The sequence below is a fragment of the Manis javanica genome, chromosome 1 (assembly GCF_040802235.1).
Source record: "Manis javanica isolate MJ-LG chromosome 1, MJ_LKY, whole genome shotgun sequence".
In the NCBI taxonomy this organism is placed as follows: Eukaryota; Metazoa; Chordata; class Mammalia; order Pholidota; family Manidae; genus Manis; species Manis javanica.
This window is the reverse complement of record NC_133156.1, coordinates 175,068,820-175,091,700: the sequence shown is the minus strand read 5'-3', so window position 1 is coordinate 175,091,700 and position 22,881 is coordinate 175,068,820. Positions and strand designations below refer to the sequence as shown.

Genomic DNA, 22,881 nt, shown 5'->3' with positions numbered 1-22,881 from the left:
TGATTCTAAGCAATAGAATCACTCACTTCCCAGTGACTTGAAAAATAGTTGTTTATTGTCTCACATAGCAATAGGTCTAGAGGTAGTTTCCCCAGGCTAGACTCTAGAGTATGGTAGTGTCATTGGGACCCAGTCTCCTTCCATTTCTCAGCTCTGTTACCACCTCTAGTCCTTGTGTTTGTGGATTCAGGATAGATGTCCATGGGCCACAAGGGAGGAGCATTTCCTTATGCACATCTTCTTTTTCTTTTTTTCCTAGTAATTAAATATTACTGAGAAGTTCCCCAGTAGGTATCTATCACACTGGTTAGCCATGACCTGGCTTCAAGGCAGCTGGCAAAGGCAGCCTATGACTTTTTAGTCATTATCAGCTGTCATGGACAAAAAGGGTAGTGAGTGATCACCGAGTAGACTGCCAACAGTATCTACTGCTCTGGTATCTCTCCTACTCAATGTTCATTCAGAGACTGAGTCTTGGGCCACTTAGGAGGACATCCGGTATCGTACTCAAAAGTGAGCCCTGCTCGTGACAGCCAACCAGTGCCTCCAGATCAAAACCCAGTGTCTTACACTCTTACCTCAGAGTTACTTCTCATTTGTGGAAAGACTGATACTCATTTTTCCTTCTGGTCTTTGTACAAGACTCATAGTCTGGGAACCCAGTCATCTGTACCGATGTGTCCCTTTTTTGTCCAAATGGGCCCCTGGGATACTCATGCAAATAGATAAAACTCAGACAAGCTAGAACTCCCAGTGGGAATGCAAATTAGGATTCCCTCAGGGATGTGTATCATACACCCAAAGTCTGATGTGGAATTAACAGGTGTCCTGACTGAAGAGCCTCCAAACATGAATTTATAATGAATACCAGTGGCATTTCAGCTACTCTGTTTGCATAGTGCTATACAGACATAGCTTATGTGATGAAAGATAGTGTACTGGGTATAAAATCTACTTCATTGCAAGAGTGAAAATATTTTCCTTGCCATTTTTATTTTCTTTTAAAATTGTATCTAATCTACTTAGAGCATTCTCTCTTACCAGGGAAGGACACTGTCTATCACTATAAGGAATCTTGTACCCTACCAATCCCTCTTGATCATGCAGTGATTTAGGAGGCCTAATATTGGTCCAGAACTCTTGGGCATGTGCTGTGATGTTCCAGCCACGTGACCTCACCTTACCCAGTCGTTATCTGTGTCCACGTGGCTCTTCAAGGACGGGCAGAACTGATGTTTCATGCCATGCTTGGCACTGGAGTCTTTTCTGAGGATGGACCCACTGGTGCCCATGACCCGGCCTCCTGAGGAGGCCCCTTAGAATTGATCCCCTGTGAGATTATGTCACCTCTCTGGATCCCTGCTGTTTGCAACCATAGTACCCTTCCAATCTCAAAAGACATTCTCTAAAACATCTCTCTGCTCTGGATAGTCCAGTTATCCCCCCCTCAAATATTTCCTTCCTGAAGGAATTTTTCTTTCCAAAAAGACATCCTAGATGTCTTTAGAACTCCAGCTGGATGTTGTATTGCCATGAAAATTTGAATGACTGGAATTAAAGAAGAGGACAGAGAAGGCATAGGCATAGGGAGGGGAATAGGAATGACTTCAGCATCTCTGGGTTGGGTCTGTCACACCTGGAAGACCCCCAAATGGTTCTCTGTGTTTTCATCAGCCCTTACCACTTATGAAGTGTGTCACATGTATTACTTTATGTGATTTCATCTAGGGAGGTCCACAGACTGAATTCTACTCTATTGCAAATAGCATTGCCGTGGAAACTCACTATGTATGCAGCCAGAACATATTTCACTGATAACAGATTTGTTTGTACTAAAGGTAATGATGAGAAAGAGTAGAAGGAACCGTATGGTGATAAGAATACTGATGACGATAGTGATCCCTAGGGTCCTAACAGCCAAGGACAAAGCAGGCAGGACAGGCAGGGGGACACACGTTTCATCTCAAGTGCTGTGTTCAGCTCACACCTCTGATAGAGTAGAAATGCCTTCTGTGTTATGCACATCAAAGTTCAGTGCAACATAAAGTCTTTGTGTTTCCTTAGCACCTCATCCCACTTGAGAACACAGCTATGTGGGTTTAAGCAATTATTTTCTTAGTTAATGATTTAATTACCTTGATACTCAAAACTCTCCCTCGCACCAAGCCTGTTTTGGTTGGCAACCTAAAAGGCATTTCCAGGTTCTTACCCTTACTCGCTAGCCAGGGACCCCAGTGAGTATCCTGAGTGAGGGGTATTTACGTGAAGGTAGGACAAACAGTGGAAACCCCTTGGCCTCCTTAGCACAGGGATCGAAAACCTCTAAGCGATCACCACAAATTTATGCTTGCTGTTGGAAAATTGCTTTGGGAAATGATGTGGGTCGGAGAAGTAAATTTTCTGTCAAGATAAACTTTAGTAGTGAGCAAAGCAAAATTTGGGGAGGAAAAAAGATTCCCAAGGTGTTTCATCTCATTTTTATTAACATTCTTTAATATTTACCACAGTCGTACTCAGTGAACCAGACTGTCAGTGGAAGCACTGAACTACAGAGAAGATTCAGGGATTTCTCTAGAGAGGATACCTTCCGTCTCATTTTACAAACAGAAGCTGTTGATAACAGATGTGCTTCAAAGAGCTGGCAGTTTTTAAAAGAATTAAGGTGAAAAATAAAATCCCTAACAACCCAACACACAGCTAGCAGGAATCTGCTGCCTCTGGACTGGCCCAGACTCTTCAGTGTATTTCCAGAATTGCTGTTATCCAATCTGCACAGACGGTGGAGTGCTTGGGCTAGCAAGGAGGGGAGGGAGCCTGGCTGGGCACCAGCTCAGAGCACGATTCTCCTTTACTTTTTCCCTGAAGAGCTGAGCCTGGTAACAAATAAAAACCCAACCAGACCCTCTCCCTCTTTCTCATCTGCTTTCATCCCAGTTCTTTGGGGTGGGCAGCCCTGGGTAAACTGGTGGTGCCCAGCAGGCTGCTGGCTACTGAATGTGTTGCTGGATTTTGCTGCAGTTCCGGGCTGCTGGCTGTGGGGTCCAAGAATACTGGGTCTCACCGGCCTGCAGATGTCAGACCACGGCAGTAACCTGTGCATGAGGACCCAGAAGAGTAATGGATACTTTTGATGACAGTGATATGGTGCAGTAAGTGGTTATAATTGAACCAAGGTTGACTTGTGCTCACACCTCCTTCCTGAAGTTTCAGTTCAAGCTCTCAGGGGATCTACCAGGTATAGGCTGCTGGGGACAGGTATGCTCAGAGAATGGGGACTGGGGATTGACTCTATTGACAGAACTGGGGAGAATCAGTATATTGAAAAAGGCAGGGGAAAAAGGCAGGCACCTGAGGCAAGTCTCAAAGCACCTCTGTGAAGGGATCTTTGTAGCCTCCTCCTTCACTAACTATTCTCCCTGACTTGGACTAATAGAGGTGCTGTCTCTCTTCCCACTTGCTGTAGTTGCTAATCCATGTCCCAGCTTTCCCCTCTATAGAGATTTCTGTATTACCAAGTTAAGGCTCATTTTAAATTTACCTCTTACTGCTACTTCTCAGAAGCCATTTCTAGAAACTCTCTGTTCCTAATGCCTTTCAGTCTTCCTCTAATCTCTGTAAAAACACAATGTGTGAGGTGAATATATATTAGTAACCTGGGGTGGGGACTACTGTACTGGGGAGCTCATTCAGCTAGCACTGTGGCCAGCCCTGCACCCATGCTCTCTGCTGATCTTCCTAAGAACCAGCAAGGCAGCCATTAGCATGTCCATTTTCACCATCGGATGTGAATGCCAAGGTTCATAAAGCTGAAAAAATGACCTGTCTAGAGCCATTTGACCCAGCCAGGTTGGACTCTGTGCTACATGGGAAGGGGCAAAGTCAAGTGAAATGAGGGCCCTTCCCTCAAGGAGCTAACAGTCCAGTTGCCTCCCTGCCACATGTATTCTACACAGAGGAGTCATGAGGACTTGATTCAGAGCAGTGACTAACAGCAGGGATTTCTCCCTGTGGAGGAGAGTTTGAAGTCTGCAGCCCTCTAAAGTCACACTGTGTGGGTGGCCACCCACATGCCACTGTCTCTTCCCTCCACTACTTAAATCTTGCATAGTACCTCACAGCTTTTGAAGTCGTCACTGCCACAATCTTGTCTGATCCTTACCAGATCCTTGTGAAACAGGCTGAGTGGCAATTATTTTCCAAATTTTATAGACGAGGGAATGAAGTCCACAAAGGTGGTGATTTATCTAACTCAGTAAATGGCAGAGCCAGGAACAGGGCTCTGTCTATGAATTCTGTACCCAATTTCTTCTTTTTTTTAATACATCATAAAGTCTCCAAATAAACTCAAGTCTGGGGAGGTATTGAGTGCCAGAGGGGCTGATCAGAACAAATTCCCCAAATGAAACTTTGGTTTTTCAAATACTCTCTGAAATCCAGTTTTCAGTATCAAAGAGCTTGGACCGCCTTTGACCCTCTGAGAGTCTCCAGTCGGTGACCTGCCATGGTGCTGCACCTTCCTGCTGTTGTCTCTTCCCCATGTTAATAATTGTCTATTTCAGTGTTTCTCAGACTTTTACTTTCTCATTATCTCCTCCCCTAAGAAGATTTTTAAACATTTCACCCCTACCAGCCCCCTCACTCTGAAGTTTTAATACCATAGATCTCTATCTGTTTATGTGCCATATGCTGTATGCATGTCTGCACTTTATACAAATAAGCAAGACTTTTTCAATCCCTCCAGAGCCAGTGTTTACCCCCTTGGCTCACTATTGCTCCCCCCATTGAGAATGCAGAGTATGACCTATAACTATGAATTCAGGCAAAAGTTTTTTTTTAATAAAAACAAAAAAGGAGGAGGAGGAGGAAAAAGAGAAGGAGGAGGCAAGAGGAAAGAAAGGAAGGGAGGGAGGCAGGGAGGGAAGAGAGGAAACCACAACAAGCAACAGGACAAGTAAGCAACCACACAAAACACTAACCGGAATGTGCTCCTCGACTTCCCAATAGCTACAGCTTGCCCTGGTTGTACAGGCTCACGTGCTGGAGTTGCGCTTTGGCCAAAGTTTCCCAATATGCCTGAGCAGATCACAAAGAACAAGCAGTGGCTTGGGACAGGCTCCCCTTTCCATATCTAATCCCCTAGGTACAAAACAGCTTACTCCTTCTGTTTGTGGTGTTGGGTGAGTCTCTAAGGAGGGGGGAACCTTTTCTGGGGGGAAGTTTGCTGAATTCACAACCTGACCTGTTGATAAGAAACAGCAAAGGAGAATATTAGAAATTCCTCTTCCTTTCCTTCTCCTCCCTAACTCCACACTCTGCCTACCAAACCAGATAATGAGAAGAAAAGCCAAAATCACTACCACAGATGAGAAAAGAAAGGCATGGACAGGGGAAATGACTGGTCTAAGGTCCAGCAACAAATTAGTAGCAAAACTGGAACTTATAGTTGGCGTTCATGTACATGAGCCCCTCCCCCAGAGGAGAGCCCACCTCAGATGTGTTCCGTTTTGTTATGTTTGCTTGAACAGCACCAGATTCAGTCTGCTGGTACACAGAGAAAAAAAAATCTTTAAATAAATACCAGCAGATCTGCTACAGCTGAATTTGTATGCTTAGTGTCCCACGAGCCAGTGTGATTTAATATTACCAATATTAAATAAGAGTTTGGGAGTTAGATAACAATCACAAACTGTGTCGTAGCTTTCCACCTTGAGGAACTGACTCAGAGAGCAAATAGCCCAGATGTGGAAATAAGTTTTGCTGTATCACTGAAGACCCACATGAATAATGCTTCCTTGAGCCAGCCACCAGCCTTCAGTTCCTATGGCCACTGGAGGATGTGCCCAACCTGCACGGGTGTGCAGTTATGTGCACACACACATATGCTGGGGGCAGGGTGTGTTCACTTGGTGACAAAGCCAAGCCATTTAAGAACCCAGGAAAAGCCAAATTTGAGTGTAGAGGCTGACACCTGAGCCAGTTGCAAAGGTATGAAGGAAACCACTTGTGCCTTCAGTACCTCCAGACTCCACTCTCTGCCTCCTTAACTTCTTTTAGACCCAGTGTTTTCAGGAACTCAGGTATTTGGATATCATCTTATCACAGAAGAAAAAGTGTGTAGTGTGGCTTTGGAGTACAATAGCCTGGGTGTCTGACTTAATTCTGTTTATCTTTATTACAAATAACACCAACACCACAATAGTTAGTGAACACCTACCATGTGCCAGGTACTGTTCTCAGTATTTTATAAACAATAACTCCTTTAATTCTCAATGCTAACTTATTTAATTCTCATAAAATATGACTTCCATTTTATAGACAAAGGATAAGTAACTTGGCCAACTCAGCCAGAATTTGAACCCAGGCATTGTGTCCCCAGAGTCAGTGCTTGACCCTCCCTGTTGTGGTCAATGACTGGGAAGTGACCTTGGAAGTCACTGAACCTGTCTAAACCCCAGTTTGCCTGTCTGCAAAGTGTGAATATTAATACTTCTCTGGGCAAAGAGGATGGAAGCTTGTGGAGGGTTAACTGAGAAAATACTGAGAATGTACCAAATTCCCAGGCACCTAATAAGCACAACGTACACTAAACATACACTGTCATAGGGGGGCGGTTACCTTTCATGAGTGGATCAGGATGAAGTGGAGGTCTCTTCTGTACATGGTTATGATGAGTCTGGCTACCTAGACTCTTAGCATAGTCCTCTTGCTGATGCCTCACCTTCAAGTTAAACTGTTCTGTTATTCATTCAATACATATTTACTTAATGACAGAACAAGAAATGTGGTACTTGGATTGAATGAGTTGACCAACATAGTTAGAACTAAAACATCTGAGGGACATGTTACCTTTAGCTGCATTTCAGTTATAAAATGGTCTTTTCTTCCCTACAGTATGTTTGTTCTTTTGGTGCCTTTATGATTTTTGAAACAGTGTGCAAAAAAGGTTCAATATGAGAAACTCAGACAAAAATGACCGGGCAGCAAGCAAAAGGAATGAAGCTGAATTCCAAGAAGGACTATTATTTCTAGAACAACACGCACACACACACACACACACACACACACACACACACACACATGCACACACACACACACCACAGACTCAGTTACAAGAAAATATAGATTTCACTGCAAATGCAATCACTATGGAGTGGAGACAGTGAGATAAAATCACAGAGTGTGTGGTTGCTCTGCAGCTGAGGGACAAATGACAGAATTTTCTTGGCCAGCTGAAGACATATTGTTGCATTGTTCCATTAGCTGTGCATAACTTGGCTTTTCCAGACCTTTCTATGGCAGGCTAATCTACCTCTCACCTGCCACTGGCTGAGCCTTCCCACTTTTATGCAAGGCTGTCTACGATCTCTCTGAACCAGACATATCTCTCCGTACTGCACATAGTTTTCAATATTATGAATTCTTAATTGAATATAAACACACTAATGTTGAACACCTAATAGTGCATGATTTTTAAAGAGAATGCTTGTTTAAGGAGAAAAAAATATGCTGGGAGATTAAATCTTTATCCTGGCTTTATTTTAAGCCCTATAAACTGTTGGCAGATTTGGTCTTATACATGAGCAATGACTTGTGTGGTGTCATTGGAAGGGAACAAGGAGGGATCTCCTGTCCAAATACACATCACCCACTGTTTCAGTACATGAAGTATTAGCGTTGCAGCAATTTCTTTAGGTTATTTCCCTCAAAGATTCTTTTTAAAGTGCAACACTCTATAGATAAAATTGTTATCATCATCCATCCCTCAATTTTCTACCAGGATTTAGTTTTCACATTCTTTAAAGGGCTGGTGGCAAAGGAGATGATGGCATTGGGCTGAGTGGACAGGACATTTTTAGCGCCAGAAGTGTTTGGAAAGAGGTAGCATCTACTTGAGTGCTAAGCCTCGCAGTAGCATTGACCTTGGACAGACGACTTAACCTATCCCAATTTGTATCTTACAAATGAGACAGATTTGTGTCTGTCTTGTGAGATTGTTGGGAGGAATAAAATAAGTAAAAGAATTAATTGTCAGTAATACTTGGTAAACTATAGAGTTCTCAGAAACAAATTGCAAGTACATCAGTACATCTCTGCTTGCATGTCTTTCTCCCAAAATCAGCCCCACCAGGTGGTGTCATTGTGGGACCTTGTCACTTCACACTGACCCATCCAGCCCAGCCACCAATCCGCCATGTATTTTTAAAGAGCTGCAGTATGACCTGTGGATCTTGTAGATCACTGAGCTGCACATTCCGTGACCCTCCCATTCCGTGCTTCCCAACCTTGGCTGAACTTTGCAATCAACTGGGCAGCTTGAAAAACTCTCCCCACCAAAGCCACACTCGGGTTCAATTAAATCAGTGTCTCTTGGCAAGGGACCCAGGCATCAGTATTTAGTTAAGTTTCCCGGTAGTTCCACTGTGCAGCCAGGGTTGAAAAATATTCTCCTACCTGAGCAAGAGAAAGAAGAGTACAGCTAAATACTGAAACGTTATTTTGTTGTCTTTCTTCTAAAGCAGGGGGAGAAATGGCTCTCCAGCAAGACATTGGGAAGAAGCGAGTAGCCAACCTGCTAGATCAGAATAAAGGAAGAAGAGGTTAGAAAGGGTGAGAAATCGAGTTGGTGTTTAAGGCTATTTACTACGGGGGTCTGAGCGCTATGAAGCACACATCTTGGAACTCTCCCTTCTTGCTCTCTCCTTCTCTTTTTTTCTCTCTCCACCTACTCCCTTCTTGCCTTTTGTTTTTCCCCAGTCTCTCACTCTTTCCCTTCCTCCCCTCTTCTCATTCTACAAAAGGGCTCCGAACTCCTAACATGAATTGTAACCAACTGCTCATAAAACAGCAAGCTATTTCAGGAGTCCTGTACATGTATTTTCCTATGCTTCTCTCCTGCCCCCACCCCCATCCCACACCCTCCCCGGTGGCCTTCTGCAGCCTTTTGTTATTGGGCCTACCTCACAGCACATCCCTGTGACTCCAGTCTCACATGTGGGTGAGTGTGAGTGAGTCCTCTCTAGGATTTCCTTTCATCTCTTCCCGCACATTCTGAAAACCCTATTTTCCCACCCACGCTTGCCTGTGCTTTCTCATCTGTTCTCCAGGCTCCCCACCTCCTCTCTGAAGCCCTTGTCTCTCTGTGATTTTTCAGTCTAACTTTCCTCATTCATATTCTGACAAGCCTGATGAATAAGAATATCTGGGGAATGGGAGTTCAGGGGAATTTTAATTTTCTGGTTTAGTGACACTAGCTTGAAAACCACTTTTGTTTTGTGTCTTATTGTTGGGAAAAGTGGCAACATAGAAGCCCAGGACTGGAAGGGTTCTTAGGGAATACCTGGGTGGATCCTTCTAAAGGCAAAGAGACAGAGGACCCCTGCAATAGGAGGATTGCCAGATGTACCCAAGACAGGTGAGTAACAGCACCAAGTTTAAAGAAAGCCAGAGGCTCCTGAGCTCTGAACCCTTATCTTCTAGAACACTCGCTTGACCTGGCCTGCAGAAGTGTTGTGATTCACCAGGAACCATCAAAGGTGCATTGCCTTTTTCTAAGTGAATTCTAAAGTTCCCTCATAACATCATATGCTCGTGAGCCTCACTTATCTGCGTTGTTTGCCTGGCCCCAAATGCATTCAGTTTATGAGGCCGGCATCTCTAGATCATCGTGTTCCTAAGGTCTGAGATCATTTGCCTGATTAATATGACTACCCTGCCTAGTCTAGGCACATTGATTTTTTTAAAATGGAAGCCTATTCCTACCTCAGAGACATTCAGAATTTGGTTAAAGAAGAAGAAATCACAGATAGGTGGGCTGAATTTCTTCAGACTTCAGAATACCTCTTGGCAGGAATATCACGTTCCTCATGTTCCTTCTTGTTAATTAAATATCCACCATTAACTTGATTTTCTTTTTCTGTTTCCTAAGTGAAGTATTGCTCAAGAAAAAAGTGGGTCAATGGAGGGTTCTAACAAGTTTTGTCCCAGTTAATTTAAGTTTTGCCATATGTTCTTTGAGAAGCATGTGCTAACTACAGGTCCTCTGCTGATTAGCAACCAACCTGAGGGTTTTTAATTTAGACTTCCAGTTCTTTGCCAAGAGAGAGGCAAATTAAAAAAGGATAGATCTAGGTGAACCGAAACCTAACTTATCAGAAATACCACAGCAAACAAAGCTGGAGCACAGCATGTAGGTTTAGAATCTCATTACATTATACCACAGAGCAGAGTTTCTTAACCTCAACACTCTTGACATTTTGGAAAAAAAAATAAGTCCTTATGAGGGGCTTTCCTGTATACTGCAGAATATATAGCAGGATCCATGACCTCTACCTGCTAGGTGGCAGGAGCCTTCTCTGCTCCCCATACATGAAAATCAGAAGTGTTTCCAGACATTACCAGTCATTGATTGGGTGATAGAATTCGCCCCTGGTTGGGAACTGCCATGGTGACAATGTCCCCTTAATGACCAAGGAATGTGAACAAGCCCTTAACAATAATATGGGATGCCCATTCCTTAGCATCTCTTGAGTCCAACATCCTCTGTTTATAGAGGTTGGACTGGATGATTAACTGGACGTAACTGCTTCTGGAAACCTGTGAGAGGTGGTATCTGTTGGCTGAGTCCTGCATCAGCCAATGCACAGAGGCAGACCAAACAAAGTCACCATGAAAACTCCTGGATTCAAGCATTGAAACCATGTAATCCACCTAGAATATGGTGAGCATGTTCCGTGTGCCCAGGCTGGCCCAAGGCACTTTGCTGTGTGGAGGCGTGGAGGGGCAACCGTTCAAGGACAGAATAAAGGAGGTGCAGTGAGAAGGCTGCCGAAGCCCTAGAGTACCTGTGTCCCCAGGTACTGGCTGGGGGACTTTGCACAAAGTGTTTAATTGTCTCAGCCTCATGTAAAGATAAGGCTCCTAGCACCTCAGTCACATACTGAAATCCAGGCAAAGGCTCCCATACCAAATAACTACTCAACAACTTTATTTCTCCCATCTAATACATATCTCTGACTAAACTTTAAGGATGGAATAGCCAGGCCCTTTGTGCAAAAAACTAAAGACCCTCAGGAACTGTGTCCAATTGAAGAAGGCCAGGAGATGGTGCCCAGTCAGGATAAGAATTTTGCCTCCTGGATCCCTGGAAAAAAATATCAGAGATATTTTTAATGAGTAAGTATGTTTGCTAACCCTGAGGTGGGACCCACTAGTCAGGAGCTCAAAAGGATGCACTGGCATTTGCTGGCTCTTACCAGGAGGTAGCAAGTGTTCACTCTCCTATAGTCTGAGGGGCCCAGAAGATTCCCCCAGCCTGCAGAGCATCTACCAACTCATTAGCTAATGCCTGCAAATACCATCAGCCACCCCAGTCTGTAATAGCTTAATTGTGGCTGATTTTATCAGGTCCTTTACTGAGTAAAAGTTTAATCATAGAAGAAGAAAGTAGGAGCTAATTAATGCTGGAGGCTAGTTATATAATGTGATTATGTGTGTGTGGTTACACAGATGTATATGTATATCTGTATATACATGCATCAATATATGTAAGTGCTATATCTGTGATATGTACAGATGTGTATGTGTGCATCACTGAATTTCTCTCCAATATATTTCAAGAGCCTTTTTAATAGCCATATTCCACCTGCTTCCTTGTTATTTGACATTCCATCCTAAGTCAAACAGCATAAGCACTGAGCTAGAGGAGGTAACTGATGTTTATTTTGACTATCCTGAAACATATTAATACCCATTCTCCAAAACAGATACAAATTCCAGTCTTTTGATAATGTTCTCCATGAAAGGGTTCTCTGATGCCATTCATGTTACCAGCATGCATGATCCACAGTGCCCCCATCTACGTGGGTATGCCCAGTGGAACAGGTGTCAAACCTGCTGACAGGTGGATTAACATAAACCAGAAACCCTGGCATCCCTAAGCCCTCCAGTGCCCTGTGTGCAGTTGCTTAGGAAACTTCAGAAGAATAACAAGTGGCGTTTGCCCCTCTAATTACTTGCACATACTCATAAATGTGTTGTTAATTCTAACATACCAAACATCAGCCTTCCTGCAGGCAGGGAGAACAGGTAAGGCACTCTTCTTATACTCTGAGGAGCTTGGGAGAATATCAAAAATGAATTAAAAGAAAGTCTCCTTTTGCAGGACTACCCTTTTCTTTGCGGTGATGACTTCGCCATCTGGGGAGCGTGGGGTGCATGGTGGGACCAGTGGTCTCAACTACTATGACTAGGTTTGAGCATCAGGCCATAGGCTGCTTTTTCTCTAAGCAAAGACCAAAGGATGGGTTTAATTTCACCTGCTCCCTCTGACACAACCTAAAAAGCTACCTGAGCTAAGACGGGTGTTAGAGTGTCATTTGTCATTTGAAAAGAATTTTATTCTATATAAATATTCAGAAAATCTCTATACCATGGCTGAACTTTAATCATCTGGGAAGGGACTGCAAATGGAGGGTTAATCCATCACAATGCCCAGGAAGAGACATGAATTGTGGCCTTAAATTCTTTTCAGATAGCAGGGGATAAAGAGATTAGCACCCCCTGTGGGAAGAACACACTGGAAAAGGTGCTACACCTTTAAAAATTAGATTCTCCTTTAAAGGCCAAGTAGTTTGCTTGGACAGGTCAGAGAAAGTTTCTTGAAGCTTAAAGATTGATTAATCTGAGAAAAGAGAGATTTCAAGTGCCACAAAGCCTTAGTTAAAACTGCCATTTCCCTTATTGTTGCCTTATCCCTCCCCCTTCCCTTCCCCAAAGGAAGAGGCGCATGGGCATGAAATGATGTGAGGGAAATTCCACAACGCAGAGATACACAGACACAGGCAAGGAGCAGAGCACAGCTTTGCGTGGCCAGCAGCAGCCCTTTAGCTCTCATACAGCAGAGTCCTCTTTACAGCGATCTTTCATTAGATTTACGTGGACTTAAAGTCTCAACATATACGGTATTTCATCATATGGGTGGGGGGATGCCAAAAGCATAAAACAAAGTATGATTACTCTCTCACTTTTGCTCATGGCTACATTGAATAAAAGAAGAATGAAAGAAACAACAGACTTGGGGAAAAGAGATAAACTACAGTTTCCAATACCTGTATTTCTAGGGGGTAAGGGGGAGACCTGTGGTTCTGACGTTTCCCAGAAAGGCTTTGCGTCTGGTAGCCTACCTTATAAGCACACTAACAGGGCTCTTAATGCACCAAGCCAGAGCAGCTTTTGGCATTAGATTCTAGTAACCTTCCTCTGAGGAGATTAAATCAATGGAATCCAAGGAGCTTCCCTTCAATTGTCACAATTTGGGGATTTGTTTTTTTGTTTGTCCCAAAAAAGGTATGCTGTCTTCTAGAGGTGATCTCTCTGTGGGGTTTAATTATAGATGTGAAACACAGCCCCAAAGAACCTGTTACTGCTACTCCTAACGCCGGAGTGATCCGCTACTATAACCGCAGTCCCAATTAACTCAATGCATAGACTAAATCCCAAACCCCTCCTCGAAAGTTACCAAAGCACCTCCCTTGTAGAACATTAACAGTCTACATGCATATCACATGCATGCTGTGTGTCATAATGTCATGTTCTAATTGTAAACACATCAGGATGAAGTTGCCTGGTCAGGAAGAATGAGCTGGTGTGTGTGTGTGTGTGTGTGTGTGCGCGCGCGCGCGCACGCGCGCGCTCACTCGCGAAAGAGAGAGAGAGGGAGAGAGAAGCTGTCTCCCAAGGCTTTCATGTCTTAAAGATATTTGCAAAATATTTATCTTGAAAGAGCCTCTTAGAAGCAGTTATTATTAGGCATATTGGTTTCTCCATAGGTAGAGCTGAAACCTACTACCAATCATCAGGTTAACTAAACCTCCAAGTGATGCCATTCTGCATTTCAAAAAGCTGATTTTGCCCCTTTGGTAGGTGGCTAGAGTTATTTGCATTTTGGGAGCTAGTGGTTAGATTTCTTCCCCATCCCTCTCCTTGCTATTTGGATGTCTCTTAAAAAATAGAAGAGAGAGAGAGAGAGAGAGAAAAAAAACATGCCAGGCTGTAGGATCATTCCAAGAGCACCTGAGTTTTAGAAAGACTTCTGGACATGGACAACATTGGTTCAGTGTTCACCATCTGCCATCCATGACAGTTTATTTCAATCATACATTTTTTTAAATTGTTAGCGAGTGAAAGACCCTTCCCAACCAGTACACATACTCCTTCTTCCTCTTCCCCCACATCCACCAACTGCTACTACTCATTAATTTAGTTCAGTAAATATTCTAAATTTCAGTGATGAACCTGGAAACCTATGAAGGGTTTGATCCCAACACAGCAAAAACTAAAACAACGCAGGAAAAGCAAGCATTACACAAAAGGGTGATCTGAGAACAGGCAGATTTTTCTGTCCTGGGTTAACAAATTATTCCCATCTCTCTAATATTGGAACACAGGATTAAATGATGATTTTCCTCCACCCCACCTTCCCCTATTGCTTCTGTATCATGTCTGCCCCTAAAGTCTCCTGCTACAAGTCATTACCCAGTAGGCATTCACCCCGAGGTAGGGTTTTTCTCAATATCCCCCATAGTAACTAGGAGTGTGCTATGCTGAGAGCCTCCGCTTGCTGCAGTCTTAGCAATGTGCTCCAGAAAGCACAGCTTTCATCAGCAAACATTTGGATTCCACCTTCTTCCCCTCAGTCAGATGGTAGAGAGCAGAAGCTGAGGGTCTCTCTTTCACTTGGGAGAGTATGGAAAAGGGTGCAAATGTTACTTAATCTGGTGAATCAAAGGCATAGAATTATGAACCAGTGGCATTTGGGAGTGAGATTTTGACTTGATTTGAAAGATGGTTATATTACGTGCAAAAAGGTTTCTTGTCCATAGGACAATCTGGCACTGCCTTTTGAAAGCCATTTGTAATGATCTCTACCTTAAAGGCTGAGCAATGATGCTCAGTCCTCACTCCACCCTTCACTTGCTTTAAAATGGTTAGATTGTACTTCACTCCCCACAAAAAAATAATATAAAGGGTCTTCCTTTCTTGTTCAGTCTTTACTCGTGTGGGGTAACTCAACCTAATATGCTTTATCCTTAATATTTCCAACCGAGTCAGATTGTTTTGCTCCTGAATTTCCGGATTCTCCCTCTGGCCAGTGGATACCCTTACCCTCCCTCCCCTCCCCTCAACAGGGAAGGAAATTTTAACTGTTGCTTCTCTTTTAACACAGGTAACAATCCATTTAGGTTACACCAGTCTGTAAAAACTGTAAATGCTATTTTATTTTAAACATTTTAGTTTACAAAAAAAAAAAATCAATGATTGGTACCTTTTTACACTCTCAGATTCCTGAATATGGACAGATCTTCAAAGGGAGGAAGGAGTTGTCATATGAAATTTAAGAGACTGTCTTGAAGGTTGTGGGGTGGGGTTTTTGTTGCGTTTTATTTCATTTTTGTTTTTAAGACACAATAAAGCTAAAATGTCAGGTCTCTGGGAGCGATCCCTTCACAGTTTCAGTTAAGGAGCATTTCAGAGCACAGACAAGGAGACCCCCAGCCTGGCGCTCGCCGGCCCACCCCGGCTGCCCAGGCGTATTTGGTAGTGCATGGGTTGAGAGCCACTGGGACAATCACACCTCGCATTCCCTGGCGGGCTGCTGGTGGCAGGTACAAGAGCCATACTCGTTGATGATCACCAGGGCTCCCTCAATGTGGTTCGGTTTGTAATCAACGTAGTATTCCTGGGCAGACATGGCAGCCATCTGATGCATGGTCTGTTTCTGCTTTTGCTTCCTGCGCTGCGTGACAAAGCACTGCCTGAGCTGTCTGAGGCTGGCTGGGAAGCACTTCCAGGACACATAGAGCACTAGAACCACGATGAGGAAGGAGAAGATGAGTGCCATGGTGCCTGTGACCACCTTGTGGATCTGCACAGCGTTCTCCGCGTGCTCACCGCCGGGGAGAGCCGCAGTGGAGGGCTCAGGCGTGCCGTCGAGCTGCCCCTCCCTGTCGTCAGGGAGCGTGGGGGACAGGCTGGCCGGGGGTCCCAGGTCACTGTGGTTGGTGACGGCCGAGAGTAAGTGGCCGCTAGTAGGCTCGGCCCCATCCTCGCACAGGTGGAAGGCATACACGGCGTCCAGGACGTCCTCGCCCTGTGCGTACTCTGGGCTGGCGCACTGCAAGTTGCCATCGTAGCGCCCCTGGAAGTTAGTGAGCCACGAGGCCAGGGCGCACACGTTGCGCCCGCAGTCCCAGAGGTTCCCGGCCAGAGTGATGCTCGTCAGCGACTTCCAAGAGTTGAGGATCCGGGGCTCGATGTAGGTGAGGCGGTTGGAATCCATCTGCAGGGACTGCAGGTGCGGCACGGTCTCGAACACATGGGGCTCCATGTACTCGATCTCGTTGCCCGACAGGTCCATTTTCTCCAGGTTCCAAACCCAGTCCAGCGAGCTAACCACAATGGCCACCTTGTTCCTCCTTAGGCATAGCGAGTGCAGGGAGATGAGGCGCGGGAAGTGGGCGAAGTTCACCTTGACCAAGTCGTTGTGCTCCAGGTGCAGCTCGGTGAGCTTGAACAAGCCGGCAAAAGAGTTGCGCGCCAGACTCTTGAGCTGATTGTATCCGATGTCAAGAAACTTGAGGCTGCGGCAGTCTTGGAAGATGCGCACGGGCACGAACTGGATGGCGTTGGACCGCATGTGCAGCGTCGTGAGCTTCCGCAGCCCGTGGAAGAGGTCGGGCGCGAGCGCCTGCAGCTTGTTGTACGAGAGGTCCACGCTGCGCAGGTTGGGCATGGGCCGGAAGGTGGTGTTGGCCAGTTGGGTGATCTGGTTGGAACTCAGTGTGAGTTCCTTAACTCGGCGCAGTTTCTGAAAGGCGTCCCCCTGCACGGAGCAGATGTGATTGTGATCCAGATAGAGCCACGTGAGCTGCATTAACCCCGTGAACTGGCCGGCGCGCAGCTCCGAGAGGCTGTTGTAGCGCAGGGACAAGCCCAGCAGGCCGGACAGGTTGTGGGGCGCCTCGGTGAGATTGAGCGCCTCGCAGTACAACAGCCGCCCCTCGCACCGGCACAGCTGCGGGCACCCGCTGGGGGCGGCGGGCAGCATCTGAAAGCAGGCCCCCAGCAGACACAAGACCACCCCCGAGGGCCTCCTCAGCAGCCAGTATAGACAGAGACCGAGCAGCAGGAAATCCATTAGCGAGAATCTTTCCAGAGAGGCTGGAGAATGTCCATTGGAAGCGCTCGGTCAGAAATCTACATCATATTTTATTCCGAGGGAGGGGGAGCGGGGGAGGGGGAGAAAATGGCAAAAATCAAATAAATATATTGAAATAAAGAAGGACCCCCCCTCCCGAAAGCCACACGTTCACCTCTAAGCATGCAGAAAGCTGGGCAGCATAGAAAGTTCACAGCCACGGAAAGATCAAAGAGATGGTGATTTGGTCCATGTTAGATGCTGCAGCAAAGAAAAGGGAGGATAAAAAAAATCTTCGGGAAAGAATTTAATTAAAAAGTGTCTTACCCACCCTTTTCCAGAGAGTGACAACCTCCATTCAGCTGCTCCCTTTGTGTGCAGGCTAATTATATGCAGGGCGAGAGAAGACCCCTCTGTGTTTCCGAGGCAGCCCCGGTCCGCGGCCGGCGGATCTGGCAGGCGCACAATGTCTCACTTTGCTGCTCGGCTCAGGGCTGCAAGGGCGGCTGGCGAGGCGGGGAGGCGACTTCTAGGACCCGCAAGTTTCTCAACTACGTGCCGGCGCCGGGCTTCGCCTTCCTGCCGCTGTCCTTTCCCTCTGCAGTTCGGACTGTGACGTTGTTGGGGGGGAAAAAAAACAACCTCCAAACTCGGGGCTCGCGACTCCCCAGGATTCGACAGTCTGGTTAATGTCCGTCATTGGAAAGGACCGCTGACCGGCGCCACCTTTTACTCCGCCGAGACCGCCTGCCATTCGCGCCCGGGGAGGCTGCGGAGAGCGGGCTCGCTCATGCTTTGCGGGCGGCGGGGCGCGGGGCGCGGCGCCGGGCTCCTTCCCTCCGCCAGGCGGTGTGCGGCGCGAGCTTGCACAGGCACCTACTGCTCACTGAGTGTCGTAAGCTGCTCACGATTGTGCGTCTTCCCGGAGCACCTCAGACATGGGCAGACTGAAAAGGGGTGGGCATAAAACCAACATTTTACCGAACACTAAAGTAATATATGTTCTTTGATGAAATGGAAAACACTTCCAGCTTTTTTGGTCCATATTTCCAAAAAAAGAGGGGGTGAGGGGGGTGGAGGTATGGGGTAGCATCATGAACGACAAGATATTTCCAAGTGGGAAACTGAAATATTCTGTTCTCTCCCTTTCCGTTTTGGGGACATTCCCCCCCCCCCCCTTTAAAGCTGTCTACGTGTAAGTGATAACGTAGGAATCTGTAGAGAAATCAACATTTGGTCCTTTGCTTTAGAAAAGCAACTTGAGAGAAGAGAGAGGAAAGCAATGATCGTCGGGGTTTGGCTAAGATTTTTTTTTTTCCCTGGCGGGGACTGGAGTTCTGCAACCAGCCAGCCCTTTCTGGTTGTGGATGGGGGAGTGCTTTCCAAACCCAACGTCTGGGAAGCCGTCCTCTTCCCCGGTGAGTAAGACCTAGAGTGGTAGAAACCTGTGTCTTTGTACAGGGAGTCTTCCCTGATGGGGTCTCCATAGACTTTGATGCGGTCCCCAGTGGATTATGACACCAGAGAGCTGACCCTGACATGTTGCTTATGGTAGTTACAGTGCCCTGCAGTACACCCCACTCCAGAAGAATGTACTACAGAACAGGGAGGGAAGAGGTGGCTTAAATCATAAGGAAGCCTGCCATACACACAGCCATAATTAAGCTTTGAGACTGTTAATCAATTGTGTCTTCTATGAGTTGAAGTCTTTGCCTATTTCGTGCCACAATCACTTAGAGATGTATAGATGGGGTCCTCACAGTGAGTTTTCTCCTTTTTCCCCTGCTTTTCTGGGAGGATCCACAACGCTATTGTGTGGGACCTGTTAGCTATCTGTAAAGAAGAAAAAATCCTAAAAGACAGCGGAGAAACTGATGGAAGTGAATGTGGGCAAGCCTACCTTCGTGACAAATGTAAATCTCTAGCTCCTCTCTGAATTCCCATAATTTCTGCCTCCTAGGAACTGATAATAAGTGGGCAATATCTGTACTGGTACTTTGATAAAAGTGAGATGGGTTACCAAAGTCCCATGTTGGATGGACTTTGAACAAGTAACAAGATTGGTCCTTAGCATCCAAGCTGAACACACTGACCAGTGGAATCAAAGTCACCAAAGACTAGTGGTACTTTTCAGGAAAAGCCATATGAACAGGGGAATGAGTCATTCCATTTTGTATTCATCTGAACTCTGCCCTGGCCATTGTCCCTGAGGTGCATCATTTAATTGGAAGGGAAATAAATCTGAAATGTCCTAGACATCACATGCTGTCTTAGGAACTAGAAAAGACATGAAAAAAAATCAACCCCTTTAATTTTGCACATGACCAAACTGAGGCACAGAGAAACCAGGCAATCATCCCAGGTCTCACAGTTTGTTAAGGCATAGATGGATGTGTTGCTGTCTCGCACCCCAAAGTTGTGTTCTTCCTTATCCATTCTTGATGGTTACCTCTTCATCACTCCTGCCTCCGAACTAACTTTGTCCTGGGCACCTGCAGACTTCATCCTGGCACCCCCAAAGTGCTGCAGAACACTTTAACAAACAATTTCACCATCAAGTGTTTTCACCTCTTGCCAAGACAATTATTCCTGACAGCTGGCTGTCTGATTGAGCCATAAACTCTGAAGGGTTGGGAAGGGAGGGCTGGGCAGGCAAGGGTAAACACTGGCCAGCCATTCAGCACATACTGTAAGTACAAGTCACCCAATCCCATGCCTGCTAGGAAGAAAATCCTCCCAATGCAGGCAGCTTGGCAAAGCTGTGGTGGAGCCTGCCAAATGGGCAAGAAGAGGTCCCACTTTGGATGTCACTTGATTTGTAGAGCTGGTGGAGAGGCAGAAAAGAGTTGAGTGTTGGCAAGAAGGAAAGAAAATAAAATTAAATTCACTGCATTTATATGTGAGTTTTCCCCTAAGTATGCTGCTCAAAATGTAGAAGATGAATCAAGGCTGTAATTAAGATATGTATATATTGCTTTTCACATTATTATACTGCAAATCATTTCATCTGGATGGTGCCTTTAAACCTTTCCCACCTCTAATGTGGCAAGTTTGCATCTTTTCTATGGTTTTAAACCCCTTGGCAGAACCGTATACATTAACAGATTGAAATGAGCTTTATTGAAATTTAGCTATTCTAAGTCATCTAAGTTGCAGAATCCCAATTTATTATGTATTTAAAGCATACCAGCACTGATTAAATCAATGCAAATTAGGTTAAATAAGAACAACATGAATCAAGTGTTTCAGCAAAGTTGAGTCGAGAAACGACAACTTTTGAGTCACCACAGCAAGTTGATACGGCTGTTTTTCACGCATTTTAATTTCATGCTCCTTAGGGACCAACACACTAAAAAGTAAAAAATGAAAAAAACTCACCTAAAGTCATCTCTTTCCTCATGCTCCATATTTTGTATCTCTTTATCTATCTTGTGAGAACATCTTACTGACCCAGTTATAATGTGGCTACAGTGTGTACTTGATCAAGCTCTTCTTCAGGGCTGACCATGGTTTCTGTCAGCAGATGTCTTCTCCTTTGGTGTTCAGTGCTGATGAGAGAAACGTTACACACTTGGAAAGCATCCTTGACATTATTCATGGTTGTGTGGGGAAGGAGCTTGCGCCTGTCTTGCTGAAGCACCATAATTTCAGGACAGATCCGTAAACCCACCTGGAGCCATCAGGCCAGCATGGGATTGGGAACTAAGGTAGGACAGGATAAGAATCTTAAAAATGTGAATTCAGCCATTGGGATGGAAATCTGGGGTACATAGAGTGTGAAACTGATTGCCACAATGCAATCTGGAACTAAGAGGAAGCAGGAAACTTGGTGCAGCTATAAAGGCCAGAACTATAGCTTGAAGGAGGGAGAGGTGATTAATTCCTCCTCTTCTAAGCCTGATGTATTAACCTTTGCATAATAAGTCCTTTTTTTTTTCCTTGGTATTTCATGTTGTGATGGGGAAATGGGGGTCATAGAACCATTTTTTTTGATATGCCATACCTCTTCCATTTCATCTCAACTGAAAGCCACCTCCAATTTCTTAATTTAAGTCAACACAATTTGTGAACCAAGAGGTGCAAGTGAACAAAGTCTGAAATGTGCATGCACTCTGGAGATTGGCTTTCCATGAGTAGGCTTTGGCAGTGTTCAAGGAAGAAAAATCTGAGTGGTGATTTTAATGTCCTGTCATCACCTGCACCAGCCTGGTCCTTGATCTTTATGCTTTTGTCTTTAATTTTCAGTAGCAGTTAATCATGGCTTTTCTTTAAAAGGAAGGATTTAGAGGAAGGGGAGGCAGGTGGAAGTCACAATTTGCAAACAAGAAAATGAACTGTTGTTTCTATGCACACAGCATACAGCTCACATTTTGCAGAGAGCCTCTGAAGATGCATGTAGGGCTGAAGGGTGAAGGCCCTAAGGCTTCACACAGGGAACCTATTTAGGAGGAACAAATGAGAAAGGGAGGTTGTTTTCCTTACCAAACTTTATCCTCCTCTTAAAACAAGGTAGTACTATGTATAACACTAAGGAAGTACCTATGGCTATCATGGGCATGCATGATATGTGTAATGGGAGTAAGCCAAAGAAATGCAGTGACTCAGTGCTTTCCTTCAGGAACTTTAGGTAGGAAAGAGAAGCAGACACTGAGGAACTTCACTGATAGTACTCATTTATATACTGCCCAGTGTTTAAGAGTAAATGTCACTAAAACATGCAAATGAGAAGAGCTGACAGGTCAAATGCAACCCATGCTAAAAGGCTTCATTGAAGAAAGTAAAGTTTATGAAGTCAATACTTTAAGGACTCAAGATGTAGGCATACTGGCTGGAGGCGTGGGCATCATGAAGTCATGAATACAAGTGTGGGCACTGGGATGCTTCCATCAGGATGAGTAGGTTAATTCCCTAGTATGAGGCAGGCAGAAGGTAGACAGGGACAAGTGGAGCCTCTATGTTGGGGAGACGTAGGAAGTCGGGAGCTTCTAAGGCTGTACTGAACAACTTCATTTGCTATATTTTTTTTTTTGTTTCTAAGGTTCCACACCTTAAAGTTATCTTTGCCCTCTGGTAGTAAATTCCTGGTTTAGTTCATGAGGGCTGTTCTGCTCTCCTGGGCCCCTGTCTACAAGTTCCCTCTGTACTGCCATATGCTCTGATTGTGTCATATGAAAGCTAACTGCTATGTACACTCTGTCCCTCTGTGCTCACCCTTGTTCTAGCTGTCCTTTGTGGTTGATGTCACATTTCCTCTGTGCCTTCTTAACTCATCTCCATGTAAAGTGATCCCTCATTCTTCTAAATTCTGTTAGCAGCTTGCTTTTACCAATCCTGTCCTTGGTCCTCACTTCTTATGAGGGGGGCAGCAATTTCTCATTATAGTATTTTAGACCTGAATGGGACATTAAGCATCTTGGAGACTAGGAGTAAAAGATGGCAACTGGGGCTCCTGCTTTGTCATTTTTTATCAGTTTGATCCTACATGGGTTACTCCATTATCAGTGAAATAGTGACTATCTGAAAGAATTCTCAGGGTAATTCAATGAGATCACATATAGTGGAGTCTTGCAACTCAAAAGTGTAAGCCTGGGGTTAGCAGCCTTGGAGCATGCTAGAAATGTAGAATGTTAGACATCTCTTTAGACCCACTGAATCAAAGCTGCATTTTACCATTTGCCTTCAGTTAA

At 45.0% G+C, this 22,881-nt stretch overlaps 2 protein-coding genes across 11 annotated transcripts in view; one reads left to right on the top strand and one right to left on the bottom strand.

Annotated features, from left to right (window-relative positions):
* CTNNA2 (catenin alpha 2) overlaps nucleotides 1-22,881 on the top strand; it is a 1,115,489-nt gene that overhangs the window by 771,140 nt on the left and 321,468 nt on the right. The window lies entirely within an intron of this gene.
* LRRTM1 (leucine rich repeat transmembrane neuronal 1) lies at nucleotides 14,101-18,145 on the bottom strand. Of its 5 annotated transcripts, none has more exons than XM_017650024.3 (3): nucleotides 17,526-18,145; nucleotides 17,370-17,455; nucleotides 14,101-17,253 (listed from the first exon to the last, which is right to left on the bottom strand). In XM_017650024.3, exon 3 carries the CDS (start codon nucleotides 17,192-17,194, stop codon nucleotides 15,626-15,628), a length of 1,569 nt encoding a protein of 522 aa, XP_017505513.1. In that variant the 5' UTR covers nucleotides 17,195-17,253; nucleotides 17,370-17,455; nucleotides 17,526-18,145; the 3' UTR covers nucleotides 14,101-15,625. The 5 variants fall into 5 exon arrangements, with proteins under 5 accessions (XP_017505513.1, XP_036883043.1, XP_073097941.1 ...); XM_037027148.2 differs by having other exon boundaries at nucleotides 17,547-18,145; XM_073241840.1 differs by having other exon boundaries at nucleotides 17,370-18,145.

Excerpts from the sequence above, each read along its gene's own strand:
- LRRTM1 (XM_073241840.1), bottom strand. The coding sequence starts at position 17,194 with ATGGATTTCCTGCTGCTCGGTCTCTGTCTATACTGGCTGCTGAGGAGG.